General features: G+C 49.9%; 1 protein-coding gene across 23 annotated transcripts in view; it reads left to right on the forward strand.

Annotated features, from left to right (window-relative positions):
• The first annotated feature begins 6,902 nt into the window (after positions 1-6,902).
• Positions 6,903-25,165, forward strand: part of Fbrsl1 (fibrosin-like 1) — an 88,082-nt gene continuing 69,819 nt past the window's right edge. For 21 of the 23 annotated variants that reach the window (XM_087578573.1, XM_087578582.1, XM_087578563.1 and 18 more), the window contains 2 exon segments: positions 6,903-7,542; positions 21,845-22,045. In XM_087578573.1, the coding sequence (XP_087434699.1) occupies positions 7,255-7,542; positions 21,845-22,045 (489 nt within the window). In that variant the 5' untranslated portion in view covers positions 6,903-7,254. 23 annotated transcript variants of the gene reach the window in all.

Here is a 25,165-nt window from a genome sequence, read left to right on the forward strand (position 1 = left end):
ATATCTACACACAACTTGGAGCTGGAGAGGTGGTTCAGCAGATAAGGTGGTTTACTGCTTTTGCAGAGGACCTAAGATTGGTTTCTAGCACCTAATAGCTCAAATCCTGGTAGCTCAAATCCATCTATAACTCCAATTCCAGGGGATCCAGCCTCACCAGGTACATGTAGGCAAAACTCACATACATACACATAAAATATAAAAATTAAAAAAAATTGATGTAAATTTTTATCATAAAGCGGGGATGGGAGGTTAATGTAGCCCAAGGAGGCCTCAACACACTTGAATTTATAATCTTCCTGCCTTCAACTCAATGCTGGGCTTAGAGGTGTGTGCTACGAAGCCAGGTTTATGTAGTTGTTGGGCGGAGGCTGGGGCGTGATGTAACCTAGCCAAGCATTCTACCAACTGAGTCACATCCCCACCCCTTAAACTTTCTTTTTTCTTAAAAAATGTATTCTATTTTATGCTCCTGAGTGGTTTGCCTGCAACTATGTGTGCATGGTACCCTTGAGGGTCAGAAGGTGTTAGGTCCCCTGGAACTGAAGTTACAGACATTTGTCAGCTATTACACTGGTGATGGGAAAAGGACGTAGATCCTCTGCAGGAACGAGTGTTCTTACAGTTGTTAAGCCGTCTCCCCAGCCCTGCTAAGCTTACTTTTTAATACGCCCCAACTCTGTTTCATACTAGATAGTCTCAAAATTACTTTCTGCCGCAAAGTTAAGAATCTGGCTTTGTGGAGGTCCCTAATGGGGAAGCCCAAGTTGCTGGTGGTGGTGCTAAGCTGTGTCTCCATAGTATTGCTGACAAAGAGAGTGAGTCAGGGCTAGAACTGGGAGAGGGTGAGGACAAGGGCTTACCTTACGGGGGTGTGGAGTAGCTCCTTAGCCAGGCATTGCATGACTTGGAAGCCCTTTGAAGATGAACCCTTTCTTGCTGGATCAGCTTTGAGTATCAACTACCCTTCCCCTTATAAGTTTGAAACATGGAAAATACATACCATGTTTGTCACTCTGGACCTGGAGTATTAGCTGTTAAGTCAACGATAAAAAGCTATGGTCCATTGAACCACAGAGGTTAGGTATAGAGTTAGGGACTAGGCATGCAAACAGATCTCATTAGGAAAAGGAAATAGAACAGGTAGCCATGTATAGGGGGGAGGGGAGAGCTGGAATGGGAGAATCAGGTGGGGAGGAAGAAGGGAGAAGGGGGAAAGGGAGCGAACATGGGGAGACACGGCTAAAAGTAAGGGCCGTATGGGGTAGTACGGAAACTTAATAAAGTAGAAGCTTCCTTAAATATATACAAATATGAAGAGATATAAATGAAATCTCCAAATAATGGGAGAGGCAGAGTCGCAGCTGGTCGTTTCCGTGTTAAAACAAAACAAAACAAACCCCCACAGAAATATTATAAGAATATGTTTTTGTTTTAATCCCAGGTGTGGGGATACCGGACTGCTTCGGAACAGCAGCTGACTACGATTTTCCTCGTGCTCTAGCAGAAGCAGGGTTTTTGCCAGCTGCAGATAGTTTCTGTGATGTTGTGGCATCTGGGAACTTTTCGGAGGGTATATAAATGCTAGGGCCCTGAGAATATTGTGGGTGTTGGTTACAGGTCTCTCTCTCTCTCTCTCTCTCTCTCTCTCTCTCTCTCTCTCTCTCTCTCTCTCTCTCTCCCTCCCTCCCTCCCTCCCTCCCTCCCCCCTCCCCCCTCCCCCCTCCCCCCCTCCCTGTGTGTGGTTGGTGTTGGTTGTGGTTCGTTAGAAGAAACAAAAGGGGGTTGGGGATTTAGCTCAGTGATAGAGCGCAAGGCCCTGGGTTTGGTCCACAGCTCCGAAAAAAAGAAAAACAAAAAAAAGAAATTAGATTCAGGGCTCGCTCCCCCCCTCTCCCTCTCTCCTTTCTCTCCTATCTAGTGATAGGGGGTAAACAGAGTGGGGAACAAAGGGTGGGAAAAAGAAGACCCCACAAAATATCAAAGACTATTTACATCCAGTACCGGGACTGGGTTGCATCTAATGGAGTCCTTGGCCAAAGGATTCCCATGGGAATTCCCAAAAAAGCCAAGCCGATGGGCTGCTCTCTACAAACTGACAGCAAGGCTCCGTGGCTGGAGATAACAACCACATAAGTCCTTTAACCTGTGTTCAGTGAGATCCATAAAACCTTCATTGCTGTGTTCTGGTGTCTTTGCTACAGGAAAGTACTCTTCCTGATACCAAAAGAGAATTTGTAAACACCAGCCAGCCACAAATCCTTTGCTTACAGTGGTGTCCTGCCTGTAAAATCCCATAGAGCAATGGTGGCACAGAGCTTGGGAGAGTAACCAACCAATACCTGATTTGACTTAAGGTCTACCCCGCAAGACGGAACCCAAACCTGACCAAGAACCAAAGATTAGGTAGTCCAGGAACCTAGGATAAAACCAAATACTACAGTTCTTTTTTAAACAAACAAAACAGTAGCGATGAAATGACTTCTAATGTCATTCTGCTGTACTCAGTGCCTTGCCCAGCCGTCATCAGAGAAGCTCCCTCCTGCAGCAGAAGGGATGGAACACAGAAATACAGCTAAACATGTACCTGAATGGGGTGTCTGTATCACATCCTTCCTAGGGCTCAGGGAAAAGGAGGTGAGAGGACACCAAAAAAACAAGGGAGGCCCTCTATATCACGTGACTCACAGAGACTGAGGCAGCATGCACAGGGCCTGTAAGGGTCTACGCCAAGTCCTCTACATATATATTGTGGCTTCCAGTTTGGTGCTTTTATGGAGTTCTTGAGTGTTCAAACAAATCCTTCTTCTTGGACTCTTTTCTTTCTGTTTGTCTTGTCCAAATCTGATTATGATAGTTTTTTTTAAATCATATTTTGTTATATTTTATTATTCTCCCTTAGAAGCCGGCTTATTTTTCTGAGAGACAGAAAAGGGATGGATCCAGAAGGGAGGGGAGGTGGGGAGGAACTAAGAGGAGTAGAGGAAGGGGAAACTAATCACCATATATTATGTGAGTTAGGGCAACTATTTTCCGTAAAAGGTAAAACAGAAATGTAAAATAATCACAAACACCCTCCTTAGCATTTGAAAGGGAAGAGAAAAAGCATCATAATTGCCTCTCCAATTGCCCCCCTTAAGACTTAAAATACCCAGGTGGGGGGGACTTCCAGTGGAGGGAGGGGAACATCAACCCACCAACAAAACCTTCAACCCAAATTTGTCCAGCCTACGAGATGCACAGGGATAAAGGTGGAGCAGTGACTGGGTGAACAGCCAACTTGTGACTTGGGCCAAACTTGAGACCTAGCCTATGGAAGAGCCAACGCCTGAAACTACTAATGGACACTCTGCTATGCTTGCACACAGGAGCCTAGCATAATTGTCTCTGAGAGGCTTCATCCAGCAGCCGATGGAAAACAGGTGCATAGAACCGTGGCCAAACATCAGGTGGAGCTCAGGTGGAGCTCAGGGAGTCTTGTAGAAGAGTGGGGAAGAGGTTTGAGAAGGCCAGAGGAGTCAAGGACACCACAAGAAGAACCACAGAACCAGCTAACCTGGGCTCATGGGGTCTCTGAGAGACTGAATCACCAACCCAAAGGCATGCAGGGGCTGGGCCTAGGCACCCCTACATAATTGTAACAGATGTGCAGCTTGGTCTCATGTGGGTCCCCTAACAACTGTAGCAGGGGTGGGTGGTGACATGATGTCTCAAGATGGGTGGTATCCAAGGGGGATAATTCCTTTCAGAGAAAGGGGAGGAGATAATGGTGGGACTGGGAGGAGAGGAGGTAGTGGGGCTGTGACTGGGATGTAAAGTGAATAAATAAAATGATGGGGAAAATATATTGTTTAAAAAATATTTAAAATATCTTATGAAAGGGAGGAAGGCGGGGGTGGAATGTTTGTTGAAGCCAATAGTAGAAGGCTATTCCTGCCAAAATAGGGCTATTTTATAGATTTACTTCCTTTTTCTTTGATTCTGCTTAATCTACAGAGTTATATTTTTGTTTTGTTCTGTTTGTTTGTTTTATTTTTGAGGCAGGATCTCTCTATGCTCCTCATAGCCTTGGCTGTCCTGGAACTCACTATGTAGACCAGGCTGGCCTCAAACTCACAGAGATCCTCCTGCCTCTCCTCCTGAGTGCCCATTACACCACTTTTGTTCAAAAGAATGGAATTTAAGATGTATCTTTTACTTTGGGTGAAAATACACCGTCCTAAACTTCCCCAAAAGATTGTAAGGTTACAATGTTACGTTATTGCTCCTTCCTTCTACACTTAATCTACAATGAATACTAGTGATCCTCCCATTCTGGCTGGTGGAGACAGGAGCATCAGATGTTCAGGGTCTGCTTAGGCTATAGTGGACGCTACCCAGGGCTTAAGGTGCTTGTTTCAAAATCGGATCTTTTCTAAGAAATGACTTGTTTTTGTTTTTTATGTGCATTGGTGTCTTGCCTGCATGAATGCCTGTATGAGGCTGTTGGATACCCTAGAGCTTGTATTAGAAACAACTGAGGTGCCATCTAGGTGGTCTGGAAAAGCAGCCCATATTCTTAATCACTGAGCCATCTCTTCAGCGCCTCAACAACCAAATCTTTTAAGAGCTAATCCTGGAGAGGTGGCTGAGGTTAAGAATACTTGGCTACTCTTCCAGAGGACCTGGGTTCAATTCTCAGCACCCACATGGCAGCTCACCACTATCTGTAAATCCAGTTCAGGGACCAGATACCCTGATACAGACATACACGTGGGCAAAACACCAATGCACATAAAATAAAAATAAGCAAATTTAAAAAAGAAAGAGTTACTTCAAATGGACCTGACAAGACCTGAACTGGAGGCATCAGTTTACAGACACCAGAAGGTGGGGCTTCCACTTACAGTTAGGATTATCATTTCCACTAAGAAACTAGTATAAGGGCTGGAGAGATGGCTTAGCGGTTAAGAGCACTGACTGCTCTTCCAGAGGTCCTGAGTTCAAATCCCAGCAACCACATGGTCATAACAATCTGTAATGGGATCTGATGCCCTCTTCTGTTGTGTAAGTTATATATAATAAATAAATCCTTTAAAAATTGCATCAACAACTTTATCAAGTCTTTGCCAAGCTGGGTGAACAAAATGACCCTCTAAGTGGAAGCAAATGAAGAATGTCCCAGCCCCTCTTAGGCCTGCCTCCCTTTCTCCCTGTGTCTGTGGGAGAAAATCAGTACACATGTCTTTCCTTAGCAAACCTCCTCTAGGGAACAACTGAGCTACAGCCCTATTCCTCCAGGGTGGCCATGACTGGTCTCTAAGTTGGAAATGAATTAACAGTGTCTTTAATCCCGGGAGAGCTAAGGAAATTGGGAAGAAACCCAGAAAGAAAGTTCTTCCTAGCCTGGTCTCTGGAGCCCCTGCCTTTCACTGAGGCATTGCATCAGAGAATATAGGAGACCTGGTAAGCAAGGATACCTGTTATTTCTGTTGAAAACTTAAAAAAACTGGGTCTCAGCCCTTGTTTTTGGAGTAGAAAAGGGTTGACCTAGGGGAGGGAATCTCCCGGCAAGCTGGGGGTGTGGTGGTCTTGGGAGGAGGTGTCTAAAAGAGAATAGAGTGAGCAGGAATGAGAAGCTGCTTTGGTTTGTGTCTTCCGAACAAGGTTCTTAGCTAGTTAGACTGTTTTCATAATAAAATCTGGAATGGGAAGAGGAGGGAGGCTTCCACCCCCTCACCCTGGTTAGGCTGGCAGGTATGCTGGTCCTGTGTTATTATGTGAAAGAAGAGCACTTGTGGATGGTACGCCATGTTCCCAGATGCCCCTAGGGACAGAGTGGCAGAGAGCCTGTGGCCCTTCTCAGCAGTCAGATAATGTGCACTTGAGGTCCTGTCCAGGGGCTTTCTCCAGCTGTGACTGCTTCTTTTCAGGGCCTCTGCTGCTAAGATGTAGGCATGGCTCAGTGTTCCTTTTCACTCAGTGCCCAAGCTGTAACAACCTCCCCTTTCTTCCTGTCAAATGTTCCCATTTCTCAAGGCCATCAAAGCACCTCAGAGGTTTCTGGGTAATTGTTGTGTGAATTAGTGGTCGGTTCCATGTGACATTCCAACTGGGGAAGTTGCTGAGGAAACCCACGGTTTTGTCTAGCTTTGAACTTCCTAGCAGCAGTCCCCAGGTCCTTGACTAGTGTAGGCAGGTCTCTAAGGAAAGCATACTCGAGGCCGGAGGGTTTTAAGAGAGCTACCTAATTTAGCTTGGGGACCAGGGTGAGACTGGGTTTGAGGGTTTGCAGGTGGAGGATGACATACTCGACGCTTACAGGACTCCACCACTGTGGACTCCAGAACTGACCAGCCTACTCTCTCACAGGCTTACACTCAGTTTGCCGGAAGCTGCTGTAGGTGCATAGACCCATCACCTCCTAGGTGAAAGGCGGAAGGGGCGGCGCCCACCGCCACAAACTCGAAGCTGGTGGCTGGGTAGTATAAGTATCTGAGCGCTAATTGCCTACTAGGCGTGGTCAGTGAGGCGGGGCTTGAAGTGGGCGGGATCTGACCAGGACTAACCTCAGCGTCCTGCACAGGTGAGCAGGACCGGAAGGCAAGGGCGGGGCTTAAGGAACTGAGAGCTTAGACAAGAGAGGTGGAGCCCGGAAGAATGGGGCGTGGTCTGACGGGGATGGGGGCGGAATTCTAAAGAGAAGTGCGCAAACGGGTGTGGCCTGTTGCGGGGGCGGGGCGAAGGGAAAGCCCCCTCCCGGGGCGGGGCTTAATGTGAAAGGGCGAGGGGCAGCTCAGCGCAGAGCCATCTAGTCCGGAAGGGCGGGGTCAGGGCGGGGCCAGGGTGGGGCGGAGTCGACGGGTCAGCCTCCCCCAGCTGCGCCCGCTTCCTCTGGCACTCCGGCCCGGCGGAAGTGCGTCAGTTGTTATCCGCTCTGGCCGCTGCCACTACTGTGTCTGCCTCACCGTCCCGGTGCTCAGAAGCTCCGCCACCCGCCGTCCTCGGCCGCCCACTGCTGCTGCCCGCCGGTCGCCATGGGTTGTGTCCCTGGGGGCCTGGTCTAGGGCCGCTGAGAGCCCGCCGCATTCCGGTGCGCCGGGCCGGGACCCGGGGTCCTAGCCCGCGCGGCGTCCAGTGCTGAGAGCCCGCGCCCGGCATGCCCGTCCCGGCCCCGAGCCCGCCCCGGCCCCGAGCCCGCACGGCGCCCTCGCAGCCCGGCGGCACGGCGTAGCAGGCGGCGCGGGGCGCCAAGGTCACCGCCGCGGCGCCGCCATGGAGGCCAAGGTCCGGCCGAGCCGGCGTTCGCGCGCGCAGCGAGATCGCGGCCGGCGTCGGGAAGCTGCCCGGGACGCCCGCGCGCAGAGCCCGTCGTCCGGTGAGGAGCCAGAGCCCAGTCCTGGCAAGGAGAACGCGGGACTCCACGGCGCGCCGCCTCAGCGCCCTACGCCTCTGCGCGCTGCGCGCCCCCCGCGGCGCCGTCGCCGCGAGTCCAGCTCGCAGGAGGAGGAGGTTATTGACGGCTTCGCTATAGCCAGCTTCAGCACCCTGGAGGCCCTGGAGGTAGGTGGGCTGGAAGGCCAGACCCGGGACCAAGGAAACCCATATGCACGCCTCCTGGGCCCGCGCTGCACCTTGCCAGGAAGAGGACCTGGAGTGAGGGGTGTGTGGAAGGACTTAAAGCATGCCAACCAAGCGGGCTTTGCAGCGGTTGTTACTTGTTGCCAAGTTAACGCTGCGTCCGGGACCAGCTGGGGAGTTGGACAGTGTTGAGCCTCGGGAGGCAGCGATGATAAGGTGGACACTTGGGGATTCTTCCTGTTGGGTGATCTCTTAAGGGTTGTTTGGATGAGACCGGGAGTCAAATCCTTCTTGGTGACTACTTATTGCATGGGTATAAGTAATAGGTTTTCTAAAAATACATGTCTGAATGAGTTGTCATGCACAGTATTTGCTGAGCAAAGTGTCCTTCCTATCTTAGGAGAGAAGGAAGTGAGAGAGATGGTCAGCGAGTGAGTGAGTGAGTGGGCGAGCGGGTAGCCACTGTGTCTCTGGACAAGTGGTTGGAAATGCCGGTCAGGCCTAAAGAGCACTAGCAGAACCTTCAGAGGCCCCTAGGAATGCAGAGTGAACACCTTGGGAACCATATCTCACTCCCTGGGCTGTGGTCTTAGGGACAACTGCAACCCTTCTCACTCTTGCCCTGACTGATATCTGCGATTCCCCACTTTCAGGCCAAGCTTGAGAAAGGGGAGTTGGTCATGGCATGTTTAAATTGAGCCCCCCCCCATTTCATATCCTAATTCTGGGGTCCGCTGGGTCTGTAGAGCTCAGTGAGGGTGGGATGGTGATGGCCACCATGAGTATCCCTGAGTTGGGTTTGTTCCATACACATTTGAATGAATGCAGGGCCGAGGCACACCTTGTGTTCAGCCCTTGTGTCTTTTGGGGAACACAAGAGATGAGTTCTGGGCCGAAGCCAAAGATCTTAAACTAAGACGATTTTGTGGGGTGTGTTGTCTTGTGTCTGGTGCTGATGTGCTAAGACATATGAAGGCTTCGGGTTTCTGCTTTAGGCATGATAATGACAGTCAGACACTGTGCTAAAGCTCCTACATTACAACCATGGTGCTACCACACGCTCCAGATCTGTAATCTCAATTCCTACCTTGCCACGCCTGTGTCTGCTGGGCCCATAAAGAGCTCCAAAGAGCCTGTAGATGCATTTAGCCTTTTCCGCATTTCTTCTTTGGGCCTCTCTGGGTCTTGGGGTTTACCGCCTCACCTTAAATGCTCTGTCTATCTGTGTATTGTTTGTATTGTACAGCTTAACTCAGCCGTCGATTTAAAATCTCATCTGAAGAAGGTATTCTTAATTCCATTCACCTTACCTTTTGGTTTCGCCTTCTCCCACTCTGTGGAGACTTGACTGGTATCCCTGGATTTTCTGCCCCTCAAACTTGTCAATGGGAGAATTGTGACTACAGGTTCCCCCAGTACCCAGAAGGAAACAACCAAGACTCAACATAGTGAGAAATGAATACCTGTGAAAGGAGGAATAGCCCTTGAAGTCCAGAGTTACTGCCTTAAGGCCACACATCACACTGTCATTAGAACAGCCCATTTGTATCTAGTAGTCTGCTTGTGTTGGCTCCGCTTGTGTTCTCTGGCCTTTCCCCTCCTCTTCTAGGCCACATATATAGAGAGTTGACTCATACAATCTTACTGCTTACTCCAGGTTCTGCCTTACACCTCATGCGCAGCCTCACTTCTGACCTTTCTGAGTTTGGCCTTGGGAAGTACTTGATATCTGGACAGGTCATAGTATCTAGATCATGTCTAGAAGAGCTTTGCTGGTCTCATTTACTGAAACTAGTTTTTCTCCCTGAAGTCAAGTAATTTATAACCCCATCCTATCACAGTGGTGACTAGTTCACTCTGCCAGTTGTCTTTACAGATACGAATTCATTTATCCCATCAAATGACCTTATAAGCAGGTTTGGACACTCCCCACTCTATAGATGAGAGATCCGAGACACAAGAAGACTGGAGTTTACAGTCTGTTCTGCTGCTGGTTCCCTTGCTCTGCAGCCTCCCTCATTTGCTGGGGGAGATGGCCTGCCACATTCTCAGGACCAACAGGACTCCAGCACAGAGAGAGAGCGCTTCTCAACAGTGACTTTAGGATCCCCACATGCTATGACATTATTTGAGTGTCAGCAAAGTCTACATAATCCCCCCAAAGGTAGTTCAGTATATGTGAATGACTTGTGGGATGTATGGGAGAATGTCCCATTAACTTATTTGAAAATGTGTGTGTAGGCTCCCTGTGCCGGGGCACCCTCAGATATCTCTGTTCATCTCCCTTTGTCCTTGTAGGGGTTGCAACCTTTGACTCTTGTATCTGTGAGGATAACTACCTTCCCAAATGTCATGGTGGTGATTGTTGGCTAGAGAGGATGCAGTGTGATACTTAACCACAGATTTAAACTAAGAGCCTCATGCTGTAACTGAGGGCATTCGAGCTGGTCTTCTCTTAACATGTTGGGGAGTGAAGGGCAGGGATCCATAGACCCTTGGTTCCTCCCTCTGGCATTTAGGAAAAATAGATTTTCTTCCTTGTGACAGTTCTCTTTCTGTACTGACAAAGGTAAGAGGACACTGTGCTCCCATCACCCTGCAGTGAAAAGGGTGAGGACCTGGTTTAGGGACAGAAGCATCCTCTCCACTCAGTCCATGTGCCTTAGGTCACTGAACAAGTTGTGCCGGTACCTGTATTTCTAGGAGGCTGACTTATCCCGGCATTCAGCCCCAGGCAGACAAGCACTTTCTATCCCTTAGAGCTAAGACTATGGGGAGCAGGGCTTTAAGGTGGCCAGCATCCAGAGCACTAGTTTTTTACTACTATCCCCAAGCAGAAACCACCTGTGCTTTCATGTCATGTGCTTTTGTTGATTTGTTTGTGCAAGTTGATTGAGGGTGATTGAGGGTCGAGCTCTTTAAGAAGGTGAGTGTAAGTAGTGGTGGTGGTGGTGGTGGTGGTGGTGGTGGTGGTACACTCCCAGCACTCTGGAGGCAGAGGCAGGTGGATCTGTTTGTGTGTGTGTGTGTGTGTGTGTGTGTGTATGTGTGTGTTTTCAAGGGCAGCCTGGTTTATAGAGCTGATCCCAGGACTTGAAAAACAAAACAACAAAAGAAAAGAAAAAAAACAAAAACAAAACAAGACCAAAAAAAGCTGAGTGTCATGTTGCTTCAGCTCCAATGCAACATTCCATGGGTATCTGCCATTTTTTAGAGCCTCTGTCTGGGGAAATAGCCAGGAACAGATGTATCCTTACACATAAAGAGAGAGGTGCTGTTTACTCCCAATGGAGTCACAGCAAGTAACAGCTATGTCATTTGCACATGCCCTGTCACAAACAGTTTCTTATGTACAGCTTTGTACACGGTGTGGTTTTACAGCATATTTTATGAATTATAAGTCATATGTACTGACCAGAGAATTCAAAAACGAAAAAGAAAAAACAAAACAAAACAAAACAAAACAACCCACAACACTTAGAAAATGTCATGAGCACCACAGCACACAGCATTTGGGGCAATTTTTCTTTTCATCTTTGTCCCCAGTATAGTTCACACTGCACAGGGGTAAGAAGCAATAATGTTCCCTCCCTGTGTAGGCAGTATAGCTCTACCAAGCTCCATTGTGAGGTACCTTCCTCAACTCCATGTAGGTGATATTGGCTACCCAGTTGTGTCTCCTCTGGAAATTCTCCTCCTCCCATTGTAGATGGCATCGCATCCGCATCTCCACTGTAGGATCCTTAACCCGCCATAAATGACACATTACGTGCCCAGTTGTGTACCTTCCTTCTGTGAAGAACAATCTCCTTCCCTGCTCTCTATGGCCACTATAAGGGATCTTATGTGCAAATGACATAGCCTGGGCTATGTAGAGAGACTTTGTGTTAAGGGGGAAAAGCCCAAAAAAGCAAAAACCTGTCAGCCTAGCTAACAGCTACCAGTCTGCTGTGACTGCTGAGAATGGCTGAGCAGCAAACTAGATCCGTGGGTTTATTGTGAGTCTCCTGTTTGCAGGTACAGGTTCTTGGGACACAGTTTGGGAAGGCTGTGTTCTGGGGTGGTCCTTCTGTGAGCTGCTGGTCGGCTGAGTAGGGAGTGCCTCATGATTCAGGATCTCTATACCCTCCATGTCTGTTTTTGTACATAGCTGTGGGAACTGAGACCAGACAGACTGCTAGGTGAGGATAGAAAAGAGCTATGGCCGGCAACATTTTCCATTCAGGAGTCTGTGGTACCTCCTTGTGGCTGCTTCCTGGTGTGAGGTTCAGTGTGTGCACATGCTTCGTCCAAAAGTCACAGGTCTGAAGTCTGGGACCTAACTTTCTCTTAGACTGTACTGGGCATTCCCCGGGGTTGGGTGGGGGTGTTGATCCTACAGCTGTCGGGGGTGAGAGGAAGACCAATCCCTCAGGGGATAAGTGGACATAGCATATGAAGGCAAGGCTATCTCAGGCCCTTTGGCCCACATGAATGCACAGTGCACCTGGGGCAGCCTGTCCCCCAAAACCTTGTCTGGAGCAGACAACTTCTTGGCCTGCCTTGCCTCGCACTGTGATGCAGGCATCCCCCCCCCCCCCCCAACTGTATAGCTTTTTGAAAGGTCTCATTTATCTTTTGGAAACTCCATACCTTTGGCCACATATAGCTTTTCTTTTTAGCTCACTGGGCCTGTTAACCTCTTGGCTTGAGCTTCTCTGTACATCTAGATCCTTATGGCCACATCTGCCTCCCTGGTGTCCCCATACACCCACTTCAAACCTGGACCTTGGCTTGGAACTACTCTCTGCTTGGAAGGCTCTTTCCCCAACTGTCTTGCTTGCTTAGGAAGGACACAACAGTGAGCAGTACCTCCTGTCCCATCGGGGCTCTTTCTGCTCTTGTCCTCTAACAGGCTGCTCCTTTCTGATTGTCTGCTCCTCAGGGGAGACAGCAGACATCTGTGTTGTTTCTTCTCCCTTCACCATTGACCTACCACTGCCACACACACCCACACCCCCTAACAGATTCAGATCTGCGTGAACAGACTAGTGTGTCACCTGGAGAGACTGAGCCAGCAGTGGTTGTCAACGTGGGGCTCTGAGGGTAGTTCCATGAGTAGAACTTGTTGTTTGATACCCTTTTCCCCTCAATTCTTGTTCTGCTTCAGTGAGAAAGCGGTTTTCCCAAAGCTGCACTCATTTGCTTCTAGGCAGCAGTACTCTTGAGTTCTCACCAGCGCTTGACTCTGACCATCTTGCTTTTGTTTAGAGCCGTAAATTTACTCTGCTGTCAGTTTGTCATTTTGTCTTGCATTTTTTTAGCACTGCTATTTCTCTGGCATCTTTACTTTGTGAGTGAGGTCCCTCTAATTTTGGTTCTGAGGTGCAGCATCTCATGGGGACACTGTTCTTGAAGCACCTTCCTGGGCCTTGATGACTGAACCTTGGTTTTGTACTTGAGATCCAGTAACATTTCCATTGTTAGCTCTTGCAGGTGTCTCTGGAACCCCAGAGAGGATTGCATGTATGGGTGGAGTCCATTCCAGGTTTTGCTGTGAGCTTTGATCCTGTATTCCTGTGGGGTTGGTCTGAGACTGTGGTTCTGTCCGCTCTACTGGATTGACAGGTTCTTTGCCCTCTAGAATAGCTACTTTATTACTACACAAAATTCTCAGGTTCCTGAATCCAGCCTTATTAACTGGTGACCAGTTGATCAGTGTGGTTGGTGGCGAGACCTGGCTTTTGAGTGAGGAAACCTATTCAGGAGCACAACCTATGAGCAGAAGCTAAGATCTGATGTATACACGGTATCTAGCAATGCCCATCTGCTAAAGCCCTGGGTACTTCAGCCTGGTTATAGCGTTCAGAAGTCTGGGAGGGGCCTAGTCCCCTCAAGTCCCAGTGACCCAAGCTGTTTACCTCAGCACCCCTCCATCCAGACTCCAGTCATTAGACAACTTCCTTGTTCCCTTCCATGAGCTAACTGGGCCTGCCAAGATGATCCAGGCTTGAATCCAGGCCCAGTATTAGCCTACAGCTCTTCTACCCACTGGGTCAACTTCTGCTAGGTGGGTTAGAACCTCTAATTGTGCTTGGCTGTGGTTGTGGCTTCCAGCTCTGGTTGATAGATAGCTGGGGTAAGGGGGTAGGAGGGGATGCCATGGAGTGTGTATAGGATAGAGTAGAGGGTATGAAACTAATCAGAACTACGGAGGAACACAGGTGGCTGGCTGGCACTCACATCAGCCTGTAGGCCCCAGAGCTCTGCTTTGCAGCCATTGGAGTGGAGTTTGCCTCTGGACCCCTGTGGCCTTCCAAAGGTGTGTGTGCAGTTTCACCTGTGCCAGGAACTACTTTCTCTAAGCAAAGCAGAAGGCACCCTTTGACTGTAGAGGCTGAGCTAAGGTGTGTGCAGTTGATCTGCTTCACCCACCTGGGAGAGCCTGCTGATTCTAACACTTGAACAGATTCAGATCGGTAAGACTGTAGAGGGGTTGAGGGAGGGTGATGCCACCCAGGCCCTCTTTGTCAGGAGCCTGTTGTCAGCCCTCTGAACTTCAGGTTAGAAAGGATCCCTTTGTTTCAGTTGGCAGGAAGTCCCTAAGTATATAACCAGTGAGGCTTTGGCATCCCATCAGACTTCATCCGGTCTCCAGCTCTGTCCAGGTCTGTCTATAGTACATGAGCAGGTAGTCCTGGCCTGGGTTTGGGGTGACCAGGCTGACTGAGCCATTGGGGTAAGCCTCTATCCTATCTGTTCCCCCTTACCTGTGCCAGCCTCAAAGGTCACCTGTAAGATCTGTCACCAGTGAGTGGCAGAAGGCATTGAGAGATATTGTTAGAGTCTGGGGGTTGTGGAGAAAGAGGCTCAGAATGGTGGGTTTCAGGTCCCCTTGAAGGGAACTGGCCAGAGTACAACTGGGAGAGGAGAGGGAGTGCTGGTGACTTTTTGGGGGAGGTTGGTCATTGCATAGCAGCTTAGAAAGTGCTCATTTTAGGTTGGCAAGCTAAGGATCGTGTGGAGGCTGGGACAGGAGGGCCTCAAAGTATCCAAGGTAGCTTCTTAAAGCAGTGTGAGATGAGTGTTGTGGGGTAGTGTTCTAGTGCCGTGCTCTACCTGTGATGTCCCAGGTAGGTATTAGTGTTCCTCAGCGCACCATGAGCTTTAATGTGTGGTTTCTGTTGAAAGTTGGATGGAGAGCTGCTGAGTTTGTGGCCTCTCATGTGCAGAGCTTTTCTAGCCCAGACAGGTGTCTTGCCAGTTGCAGTGTGTGTAGTGTACACAGTTGTGCATTGGGGGTGCCTTCTGGTAGAAACCTGGCCATGACATGGCTCAACAGCCCAGCTCTGATTCTCACGTGAAGCAGCTGCCCCAGGAGGAACAATCCCTTAGACTTCTCAGGTGGCACCTGCATATGCTGTCCCTCTGCCTGTAAGGAGTAGCCGAGTGCCAGAGTGTGGTGTAGCTGCTCCTCAGAGCAAACCCTAGCCTTAACCCATCACTGCCTTGTTGCTTACTGGCAGAAACAGGTCAGTGCTGCACTGTCTTCAAGGTACAGGTGGTCGAAGGATTTCATGTGCTGTGTATCCTCTCAAGAGGCTGCAGCAGTGCTCTCATCTTCCTGCAGAAACAGGCACAGACAGAGTAGGGCATTTTCTGAGTGTAAACTGCTGGCGAGTCACTGGTGAGATCCAGGCCTAGATTCCCAGAGTGGCCAGCTCCATTTGTCCCCACTTTCTTTGTGTTGGTAACACTTGCCTTGGCATCTGACTGACCAGCCGACTCCTAGCTTCCATGTCCAGCTCTTTGCATTTTGGCTGTGATCCTCACCCCTCCCTGCAGTTTCTTCTCCGTCCTGACAATTTTCTCTTTTTTTTTTTTTTTTTTTTTTTTTTTCAGAGCTGAGGACCGAACCCAGGGCCTTGCACTTGCTAGGCAAGCGCTCTACCACTGAGCTAAATCCCCAACCTGACAATTTTCTCTTCTTCAAAAGGCCCAGAGACCTTTCTCTTTGAAAGCCAGAGACCTCACAGGGGTCCTTCTCATCTGCCCTGGCCACACTGCCCCTCAGCCCCTGGCTATGGGGATACTGCTCATCTGTAGCACTTTGTTGCCCTTGACCAGATTCTGTTTTGTATGACCTGCCCTTCCCTCATTCCTTGTTGCCTATAAACTGGAACTTGACTGGCCAGACCCAGACAGGGAAGGAACATAGTGACTGCCCAGGGGAGAGTAAGTGACTTCTGATGAGGTGAGGTCATATTTTTCACTATCCCTAGCTCCCCCCTCCATCTGAGATGGGGATTGGTCAAGCAGAGTTGGGACTATACTGGCTTCTCAAGGCTCTAAATGCAGGAGTTTTCTGTCACCCAGGTATAAAATCTACATTTTCTTCTAGGGTTCCAGGAGCACCATGGACCTATCTCAGGGCTTCTACACATCCCCTAGCAGTAAGCCACTATCTCCTACCTCCTAGGAAGAGGCCCTTTGCCCCTCAACCTTGCCAGCCAGGCGTAGCAGGGACCTCTGTAAACTGCTTGGGAAAGAAAATTCCTTTCCTGCTCTAGGCTTAGTTCCTTATCTGCAGGAAGGGTAATGAGGCAGTATGTGCTTATTCTCCCTGCCAGGCACTGGACACTAGGATGAGAGTTCCATGATGAACATGCTTAGGTCTGTCTAAGACCTTTTAGACTCATATCTACCCTAGGTAGACAGACACTGCTGGACCACAACTGGGCCACTTGTGGACTCCAATGCAGAGAGGAGAGCAGGCCCTTTCCCCTCCTCCACCCATTTTTTTTTTTTGTTGTTGTTGTTCTTTTTTTCGGAGCTGGGGACCGAACCCAGGGCCTTGCGCTTCCTAGGCAAGCGCTCTACCACTGAGCTAAATCCCCAACGCCAAGAAAGCTCCACCCATTTTTTAACTCACCCAGATCCTTTCATGTCCCAGACTTGTGGCATCAGAAACATCCAGGCTGGCTTCAGCTGCCCCTGTACTACAGAAGAGGCTTTGGGGGACACCCTGGATGACAGCTGAGCAGCAGCTGTGCTGAAGCTTGGAGGGGCCTGGAGTGTGGCAGAAATCAGACATGAGGTGTGTCTTCCCAGGACTCAGAGGAAAAAGTGCTGTTGTGCAGATAGATGGGTTGTTGGCCTGCCCTGTTCCTGACTAAAGAGGATAGGCTGGGAAAATGGCCTTCTGCCCTAGAGCCCCAAACCTTCTCACCTTCTTTCCTGCCTTTGCCACACTTTGTTTCTGCTCTGGGACCACTTTGTTCATCTGGGTTCCCACTTTTAACTGCCCTCATGCAAATCTACATGATCTTATTTCTCACTTTTTATGGCTGTGGGAAATTCTGTGTCTAGAATAAACAGAACCCACATCCTACACAAGAGTGGCCCCAAGCAGGCCATGGCATTAGACCTGAGAGCCCATAGGTCCCTCCTACGTGTTCTCTCCTTTGTAACAAACTACTTGCTATCTTTTGGGCATCTCCCTCATTGACCTTGCCCTAGGGCTTAGTCCTCACAGCAGCTCAGAGGGAAAAAATGCCCCCAAAAAGACATGAGATCAGAGAACAAGACTGTATATAGTCTGTCTGAACAGACCATGGCCTTTCAACAGATTGGAGCTGAAAGGAAAGAAATGTTAGGCTGTGGATGTATTGATTGTGGAGACTGACCAGTAGTACTATTACTCAGGCCAGCAATGGACTTGTGCTTGTTAGGGTCACACATAGTAGGTAATGTGAACCCAAGCACGTGCCTCTCCAGGTTTGGTCTATTGCTATGTATTGTAATGCTAAATTCTAACGGAAGGTCTAGGCCTAGGTGTGACTTCTCAAGTTTACAAGCTTTTTTAATGCAAACCTTGTTCCTTTATTTAAAACTATTGGTTAAATGTGTGGGGCAGAGCACCCCTAGGGAGGTAAGGTGGAGGAGGAATGTGAAGAACTCTAGGAGGGGGGACTATGACTGGAATGTAAATCAAAAAATAGGAAAAGAAACCTACTGGTTAAATAAAGTTAGCTACAGCCAGTTACTGGAGGAGTTGGAGGTTTGGGTTAGCCTGGTGGAATGAAGCCACCACAAGGAGGGAGCACGAACACATGGCCAGGAGAAACTGCAAGTATCTGGGTCTGGGGTACACTGCTGGGGAGGTGGCCAGACCGGCAGCTGGAAGAGTAGATTAGGGGTTATTACTCCTCCCCACTCCAGTAATTGTCAAAGTCAAATAAAAGTCTGAGTCTCATTTGTAAGCTAGTCCGGGGTAAGATTAAATTTTTTTTTTTGGTTATTTTGTTTGTTTTTTGTTTTTTGTTTTTACTACAAGTGGCCTGCATGCTTCCTTCTCTAATTGCAACTTCTCCCTGAATAGTAAGTACTACTAATGTCAGTGCTTCATACCTTCCGCACCTCGTTCAGCCATAGAACAAGGTCTGCTTTATCTCCAGCTGACCCTCTGCCCAGACAGTGTTGTGTATAGTGCAGCCACTAGACTGAGATCTGAAGGGACGAAGGTTCTTGCCCAGAACCTTGGTGGGTGGAATGGTCAAGATGCTTTGCTCAGCAGTTGCAGGATGGGCTATGGCCCATGGACCCCAGCACTATAGCAGTAGCTCTGGAGTAGCATGTGGCAGCCCCCACTGCTTACTTGGCCTGTACACTACAGCCTGCTGGCAGCTGGGTAGTGGGTATGAAGGTGAGATCCATAAACTTGTAGATTTCGGAGATGGCGTGCAATGGTCTAGAGCCAGCAAGAGGTCATGAGGGCCTACAGAGACGGATATTCATTCCTCTGGGGAACGTATGACACAGGTGCTGTGAATGAAGCTCATTTGGAAGAAGTGTGAGCTGGAGGTGGAAGATCTGAGAGGGAGAGCTCTATTTGCAGCTGGAGGGGCAATTAGATAGCGTGATAGTTGGCACTGCCTACAGGAGTCAGGACTGCAGGGACCTCGTGGTTCATGGGAATCCTGCCTGCAGCCCAGAGAAAAGCAAGCAAGCAGGTTCATAGCGAGGTGAAGTGTGAGGGCTGCTGGGACTTTTCTTTAAACTTGTTTTTACTTCATGTTGATTGGTGTTTTGTCTTTAAGGGGAATCTAGGATCCCATGGAACTGGAATTACAGACAGCTGCAATCTGCCACTTGGTGCTGGGAATTGACCCCAGGCTGTCTAGAAGAACAACCAGTGATTTTAACCACTGAATTATCTAACTCCTGGGGGGGGTTGGGGAGGGGCGTTCTTTTATCCAAGATAAGGTTTTCTCCATGTCCTGTAGCTCTGGCTGTCCTGGAACTTAACTGTAGACCAGGCTGGACTCAGCTCTGCCTGCCCCTGCCTCTGAGTGCTGGGATTAAAGGTGTGTGCCAGGTGGTGACCTGGCTAGGGCTGCTGGGATTTTTAAATAGTTGGTTTGGTCAGAGGGGTCGTTGAATGCTGGAGCAATAGTTGCCCATGTAGGGTTCTTGAACAAGGTTTCAAACAGACTGTTTCTGGGCTAGGCCTCTCTGCTTTGTCTAAAGGGACAGCCTTGGCTTGTTGGTCACAGGAATATGAGTGAGCATGTACCTTCCTGGCTAAAGGAGTGGGGCTGAGCCTCAGGAGGGCCACAATGGGGGTAAGCAGCTTGGACCCCAAAAAGAAGCAAATCTCATTGTGGTTTAGTTTACTGTAGTGCAATTAGAAATTTTGTTGGTGTTGCATAGTAGCACTTGGTGGGAACAGTTACGCTGTTACCATTGGAAATTGAATGGATGTAGGGAAGGTGGGCAGTAGTGGTGCATGCTTTTATTTCCAGCACTTGGGATGGAAGCAGGCAGATCTCCGAGTTTGAGGCTAGCTTGGTCTACATAGTGAGTTCTAGGACAGCCAGAGCTACTCAGAAACCCTGTCTCAAAACCAGAAAGGAAAAAAATAAAATTGAATGGGCAGTTTGCTTTAATACGCACTCAGCTTTGGTATTCTTCCTGAGGAGGGAAACGGGCTTGAAGGCTGGCTATGATTATGAGCCTGTTGCTACAAGCAGGGCCATGTGTGCAGGATTAAATGTTGGTGGGTAACATTGGTGCATATGATAGTCAGATCTGCTCAGGGCTCCCAGTTTTTGGCTTCTGCCAGAAGCTTAGGCAGGAGTTGTATTCTCCAGAGTACTAGAGGAAGGTTCCTGGCACAAGGATCTGGAGCACTAAAGACCAGGGTATCTGTTTTGGTTGGCTCTTTTGAGCCTTTAGTATGTACCTTCAGTTTTAAGGTACTCAGTACTGGTTTTATATGTAGATCCAGTGAGTATCTCACAGAATGCCTAAGGCAGGGCACTACATTGAGCCAAGAATATGAAACTTAAGTTTTCTGCATTCTATGAGTGTTTTGAGCCTTTCTTTCCTTAGTGTCCCGGCACTTTTGTGAGTGGCCAATACTTTCCCTGGCTCACTTGAAGTCAGCCATTCTAGAGCTCTGCTTTCTCTTAGACCTGTGGTACCTGAACCTGAGTTTCAAGTCGGCAGTCCCATGCTCCATTGCTGGCTGCCTAGGCCCTGACTTGTGGCTGTACAACCTCTCTCTGAGCTTCAGTGTTTGTCCAGTAGGGGACGGTAGATTGTAGAACAGCTAAAGGCAGCCCCACATTGTGTGTTATTTCCCTTTGATGATCTGAGTATATGTCAGGCCAGTGAGGATCTCTTCCCTCACTGGTGCTCTATAGTCAGGGCTTTTAGAGACAGGTTCTACTGGGTAGTGTTGTGGTCAGACAGACAGAATGACCCACTATTCCCAAGATAGGCCAGATAACGCTCTTTTTGTTTGGTTTTTCTGAGATGGGGTTTCCTGGAACTCACTCTGTAGACTAGGCTGGCCTTGAACTTAAAAATTCATCTGCCTCTGCCTCCTAGCCTTGGGATTAAAGGTATGCGTTGCCTGTGTTCTAATATGTTAGGCAAAAGTGATTTTACACGGGGAGTTTCAGAATAGAGGTTTGGTGACAGCCCTTCTAGTACCTCTTCAGTCACCTTTGTTCCCTCAGGCTCGTGTACACACAAGGTACATTCATGAAGGAAAATTAGAAGGTCTCTTAGGGCAGGGACTAGCTGCCGTCTGTTACTCACCAGCCCTTCTCTAGGCTAAGGGGGGCAGATGGCCAATAAAACAATCCCATGTGTGAGGTGAGACCATAGAATTTACCAGCTGAATTGGAGGGGCCAGTGGAGTCTTTTTGGCTTTTTAAAAGCAAAGTGCCAAATAGATTCAGAGAGAGGATAGTCAGTTTAAACCTGAGGCAGGGGCCTGGTTCTGCAGCCATGTGGCTGTCAGCATCCCTGTCTATTTCTTCCTCCCTTCTCCCTTTCTGGATTTTGGAAAGTGAGGGCTTGCCTCCTGACTGGTGTCCTCCTAGTAAACTTATTGCTTAGTATCCATGAAGTTGACCTCAGTTTGTTTAGACTTTGGGTCTAATACACCCTGGAAGCACCATGTCATTTGTAACATCAGAGTTCTGTAAATCTTTGCTTTTGTACTTCTCAGCCCTTAGCAGCAGGACAGTCTGACAACCCAGGCCCTTGTGGGAAGGTGACCAGATAGTCTGCAGTGTGGGGACAATGAGGTCAGGACACTTGTGTATACTGCAGAAAGTCCTTATAACTCAACCCTGCTCTGACTAAGGCAGGGAGGCAAGCCAGGAGACTTAAATCTTCTATCTCTGGGAGGAGGAAGCATGGTTGGTGGCTCTGCCTCTGAGGCCTTGTGAAAATAGAGTGGTTCTGTGGTGGCTCTCCTTTGTCTTCCTCATGGTGTTCCCTTACATACAGACTTTCTATTTTATGGGAAGTTTTGTTTTTCTGTAGACCTCTTTGCTGGTCACTGATTTTGGGGGAGTACATGTGTGTGTTTACCTTACTTCTCTGCCACCATTTAGTATGTCAGCTAGGAAGCATTGTAGGGAATTGGTATCACCTGGGAGGGTAGGTAACTTGTGGGGAATTTGATGTCACCTGGGGGCATTTCCTATTTTCTTCTATATAGCATATTGCCAAGGGACACTTCCTAGGTGTCACCTGGTGAGCCCCAGGCCAACATGTCACCTCAGAGAGTTCCCAGGTCTGCCATACATGAAGATTCTACAGTGCTGTATACCGGCCCATGAGGACTTAGGGCCTCATACATCATCCACTCATCACCTGTCCATTCTCTTTTAAACATGGCCTTTTCAAGTTAGAGGCTCCTTACACAGGAGTCACCCTAGCCTTGGAATCTGCTGTCTTCCTAGGGTTCCCACAGGCTGACCAGCATTCCCTTTTCCCTCTGCAGAAGGACATGGCTCTCAAGCCACATGAGCGGAAGGAGAAATGGGATCAACGCCTTGTGAAGAAGCCCCGAGAGTCAGAAAACTGCCCATCTGCGGAGCTGAGTGAGAACAGGCAGCCCCTGGAAGTGGGCAGTCCCACTTGTGATACAGAGCCCACTTGCGATGAAGGGACTAGGAAAGTCCCGTTGCAGCCCTCAAAACAGGTGAGCATCTGTGCCCTTCCTTTCTTAAGACCTGGAGTTGTGGGATCTGTACCAGGACTATACAAGAACCTGGACCCCACCCTTCGGCATTTGGCCTGCCTGGCAATGCACTCCATCGTTGCTGGGCTTGGGGTATGGGGTAGACAGGAGCCAGGCTGGTCACAGAGGTTCGGGGACCTGTCTGTCTGCCCAGCTGGAAAGGCCTACCTGGCCAGTGCTATTGCTTCTCCCCAGGAGTACAGGGGCGTGTGCTGGCCAGGATGGGTGACAGTGCCAAGCTGATAGGCCGGCCCCGTTTCCCACTGCGTCCGTCAGGTTCCGCCGACTAGGTGTCTGGAGACATCTAGAGTGTCTCTGTAAATGGATGTGGGGACCATGCTCCTGCTAAGAGAGGGGAATGTCAGCCAAAGGCTTCAGGTTGGTGGTCCAAGAGTGAAAGGAGAAACCAAGGAAAAGGATGGCCCCCTGGAGGAGCGTTCCTGCCCAGATGAGGTCTGTCAGAGCAGGTGGAAGCTGGGCTGGGCTGCCTGAGCATGGGTCTGTCCTGGGTCATGGCTCAGTGCTGCAGCTGCATCCTTCCTGGGGACTCTTACTTCTGTGCCCTCTTCACAGAAAGGGGTTTTCTCAGCAGTTAAGCCTCTGCTCTGAGCTCCTTTGGGAACTGGGCTCTGGAGAGGGAATAGCATGTCTTGGGCCTGGGCAGGATGGGGGGTCCACTGGCGCACCTGCCCAGGTGGACACATACTCTTTCTTCCATGCAGGTGTGCTCCCCAGAAGGGGGGCCGCTCCCAGCCAGCCCCTGGCACCAGAACGGCCCGACCCAGCAACAGCAGCAGCAACAGCCCAGCCAGTCCAGCCAGCCCCAGGGGCCCCTCCCAGCCCCCGGGCAGCCCTGCCAGCCCCAGCGGCCGCCCCTGGGTCAGCGTGCTTGGCCCCATCGATCACTTCTAGGCTTGAGACAGCCCTGCCAGCCCCGGCGCCCACTTCTGGGCCCTGGTCAGCACCATCGTCCCCAGCTTCTGCTTCCGGCCCCAGATCAGCTCAGCCAGACCCAGCGCTCACGCCTGGCTCAGCCCCGCATGCCACTCTTGGCACTTCCAGGCTCCAGGCAGCGCCTGCGGTCCATCCAGACTCCATGGCATCGTTACCGCCCACTTCGGTCCCTGTTGACCTCGTGTCACCTCTGCCGGTCTCTACTGACCGTATGGCACCGTTGCCAGCCTTTGCGGTCATGGACCACACTGTGTCCCTGTGACCAGCCCTGTAGGGCTGCCACAGGACAGCACTGCCCACCCCCACAGTCTCTGCTAGTCCAGTGCCAGCAGTGCCTGCCCCCTCGGACTCTCACCTTGCAACCACGCCCACGCCGTCGTCCCAACAGCTGCCTTTCAGGCCAGTGCTGCTGCCACCAGCGGGCACTCTTGGCCCCACGTCAGCAGAGCCAGCCCCATAGATCCCTCCTGGGCCAGCCTAGCTGCTCTCAACAGTCATCAGTGGGCCCCAAGCAGCCTCAACAATTAGTTGAAAGCCCTGAACAAACCAGTCCTCCCAAGCCTGCCCTGCTGAGCCCTAGACAGTCACAACAGAAGTGCCCACGTCCCAGCCCAGAGCAATCCCATATACCCAAGCAGCCCCTCATGGGCCCGAAGAAGCCCCTGCGGTCACTTCTGGGCCCAGACCAGCCTCGAAAACCCCAACCATTACTTCCTCTTCCTGATCGTCCTTCCCTTCTGGGGCAGCCAGGCCTGGCCCCCCAGCCTCTGCTGAGGCCTCTTTGTCAGCTGAGACGGCAGTCCCTACTGGGACTGGTGCCAGCTCGTCGTCCCCGGCCTTCCATACTGGGCCATCCCTTCAGGCCCCTGAGGTCACAGTGGACTCGACACTCTGCCCCAGGGGTGGCCCGCCAAGCCCCATCTGTGAGTCCTGGAGCCTGAGGCTTGTAGATGACTTCCTGGGTGAATTTGTTAATGCTACGATTGGACTGCACTAATGAGAGCCGGCTCTCTTTAAGCCTAAGATGGTTTCCCAGACTGCCCCAAGGCTGTTTCCAGACTACTTTGCCTGATTGGGCCCATCGCATCAGAAGGAGAGATGAACTCCATGTCATCCCACTGTCCCCTCCACGGTTGTCAGGCTTCTTGGTGTTACTATGCTCCTCACATGTGCTGCTTTGTGATGGACAACTCCTGGGCAAGGTTACACAGTCACACTAAGGACTTGGAGCTGTTGGGATCCCTCAGCATCTTTTGATGCCTCTAATTGCCAACACTGTCTTTTGCATCTCAGTCTCCCGTGCATGTGTGCAGGTGTGAGTGGTATGCTTATGTATGCCTGTATGTGGTGGACATGTGTGATGAAGTGCCAGCCTAGGCTTCACTCTCTTGTCTCCCCCTCACTCCCTCTTCCCACCAATGTATTCCCTGCCCTGAGCACAATGGCTTAGGTGACTCAGGACCACACTGTGGATTTGGTTGGCTGCGTTTCAGGCCACCGTTTTCTTGCCTGTGGGATGATGCTAGTGTCTACTTGAAGATCCTTCAACTACATGAGAGATGTGAAGGGTGGTGACTCAGTGGCTGCTTCCCCACCTCTCAGGGCTCTTCCTTTACCCCAGAGGCACGGTAGGGCAACTGGAAGCCCCTGTCTGAACTCTATTCCTGTTATAACAGTGTTCAGCCCTGAGTTTGACACCTGTTACTACAGAGACATCCTTGGGCCTGCACCTGTCCCACAGCCCACTCTACCTGTGATCGAGGTTGTTAACTCCTCCCCAGTCCCATCTCAGGGCAGCCCCACACCGGAGTCCAAGTGGCTAAACTGAGCCCTTGAAGGGGAAGTGACCAGAGCAGAGGACATACTACTAGATTTGGACCTTCTGTGCTGCCTACCTGGGGTTCTTTGGGCTGAGTGGGCCAGGGCTGCCAGTCTTAACCTGGTACCTGTTTACCTGAGAAGGCCCCATTCTGTTGTTCAACTACAGCTTCTGAACTGAGAAATTTGGGACTTATTTTTCTGATTTTAAAAATAAAGTGCCACACCATTTTTATAATACTAGTGTTTTATAATTTAAGTACTCCGTGTTCTGTGATTTATTCCATTGAGTGGTTTTGTGTACCTAGA

This window comes from Rattus norvegicus, chromosome 12 (assembly GCF_021556685.1).
Source record: "Rattus norvegicus strain SHRSP/BbbUtx chromosome 12, alternate assembly SHRSP_T2T, whole genome shotgun sequence".
Classification (NCBI taxonomy): domain Eukaryota; kingdom Metazoa; phylum Chordata; class Mammalia; order Rodentia; family Muridae; genus Rattus; species Rattus norvegicus.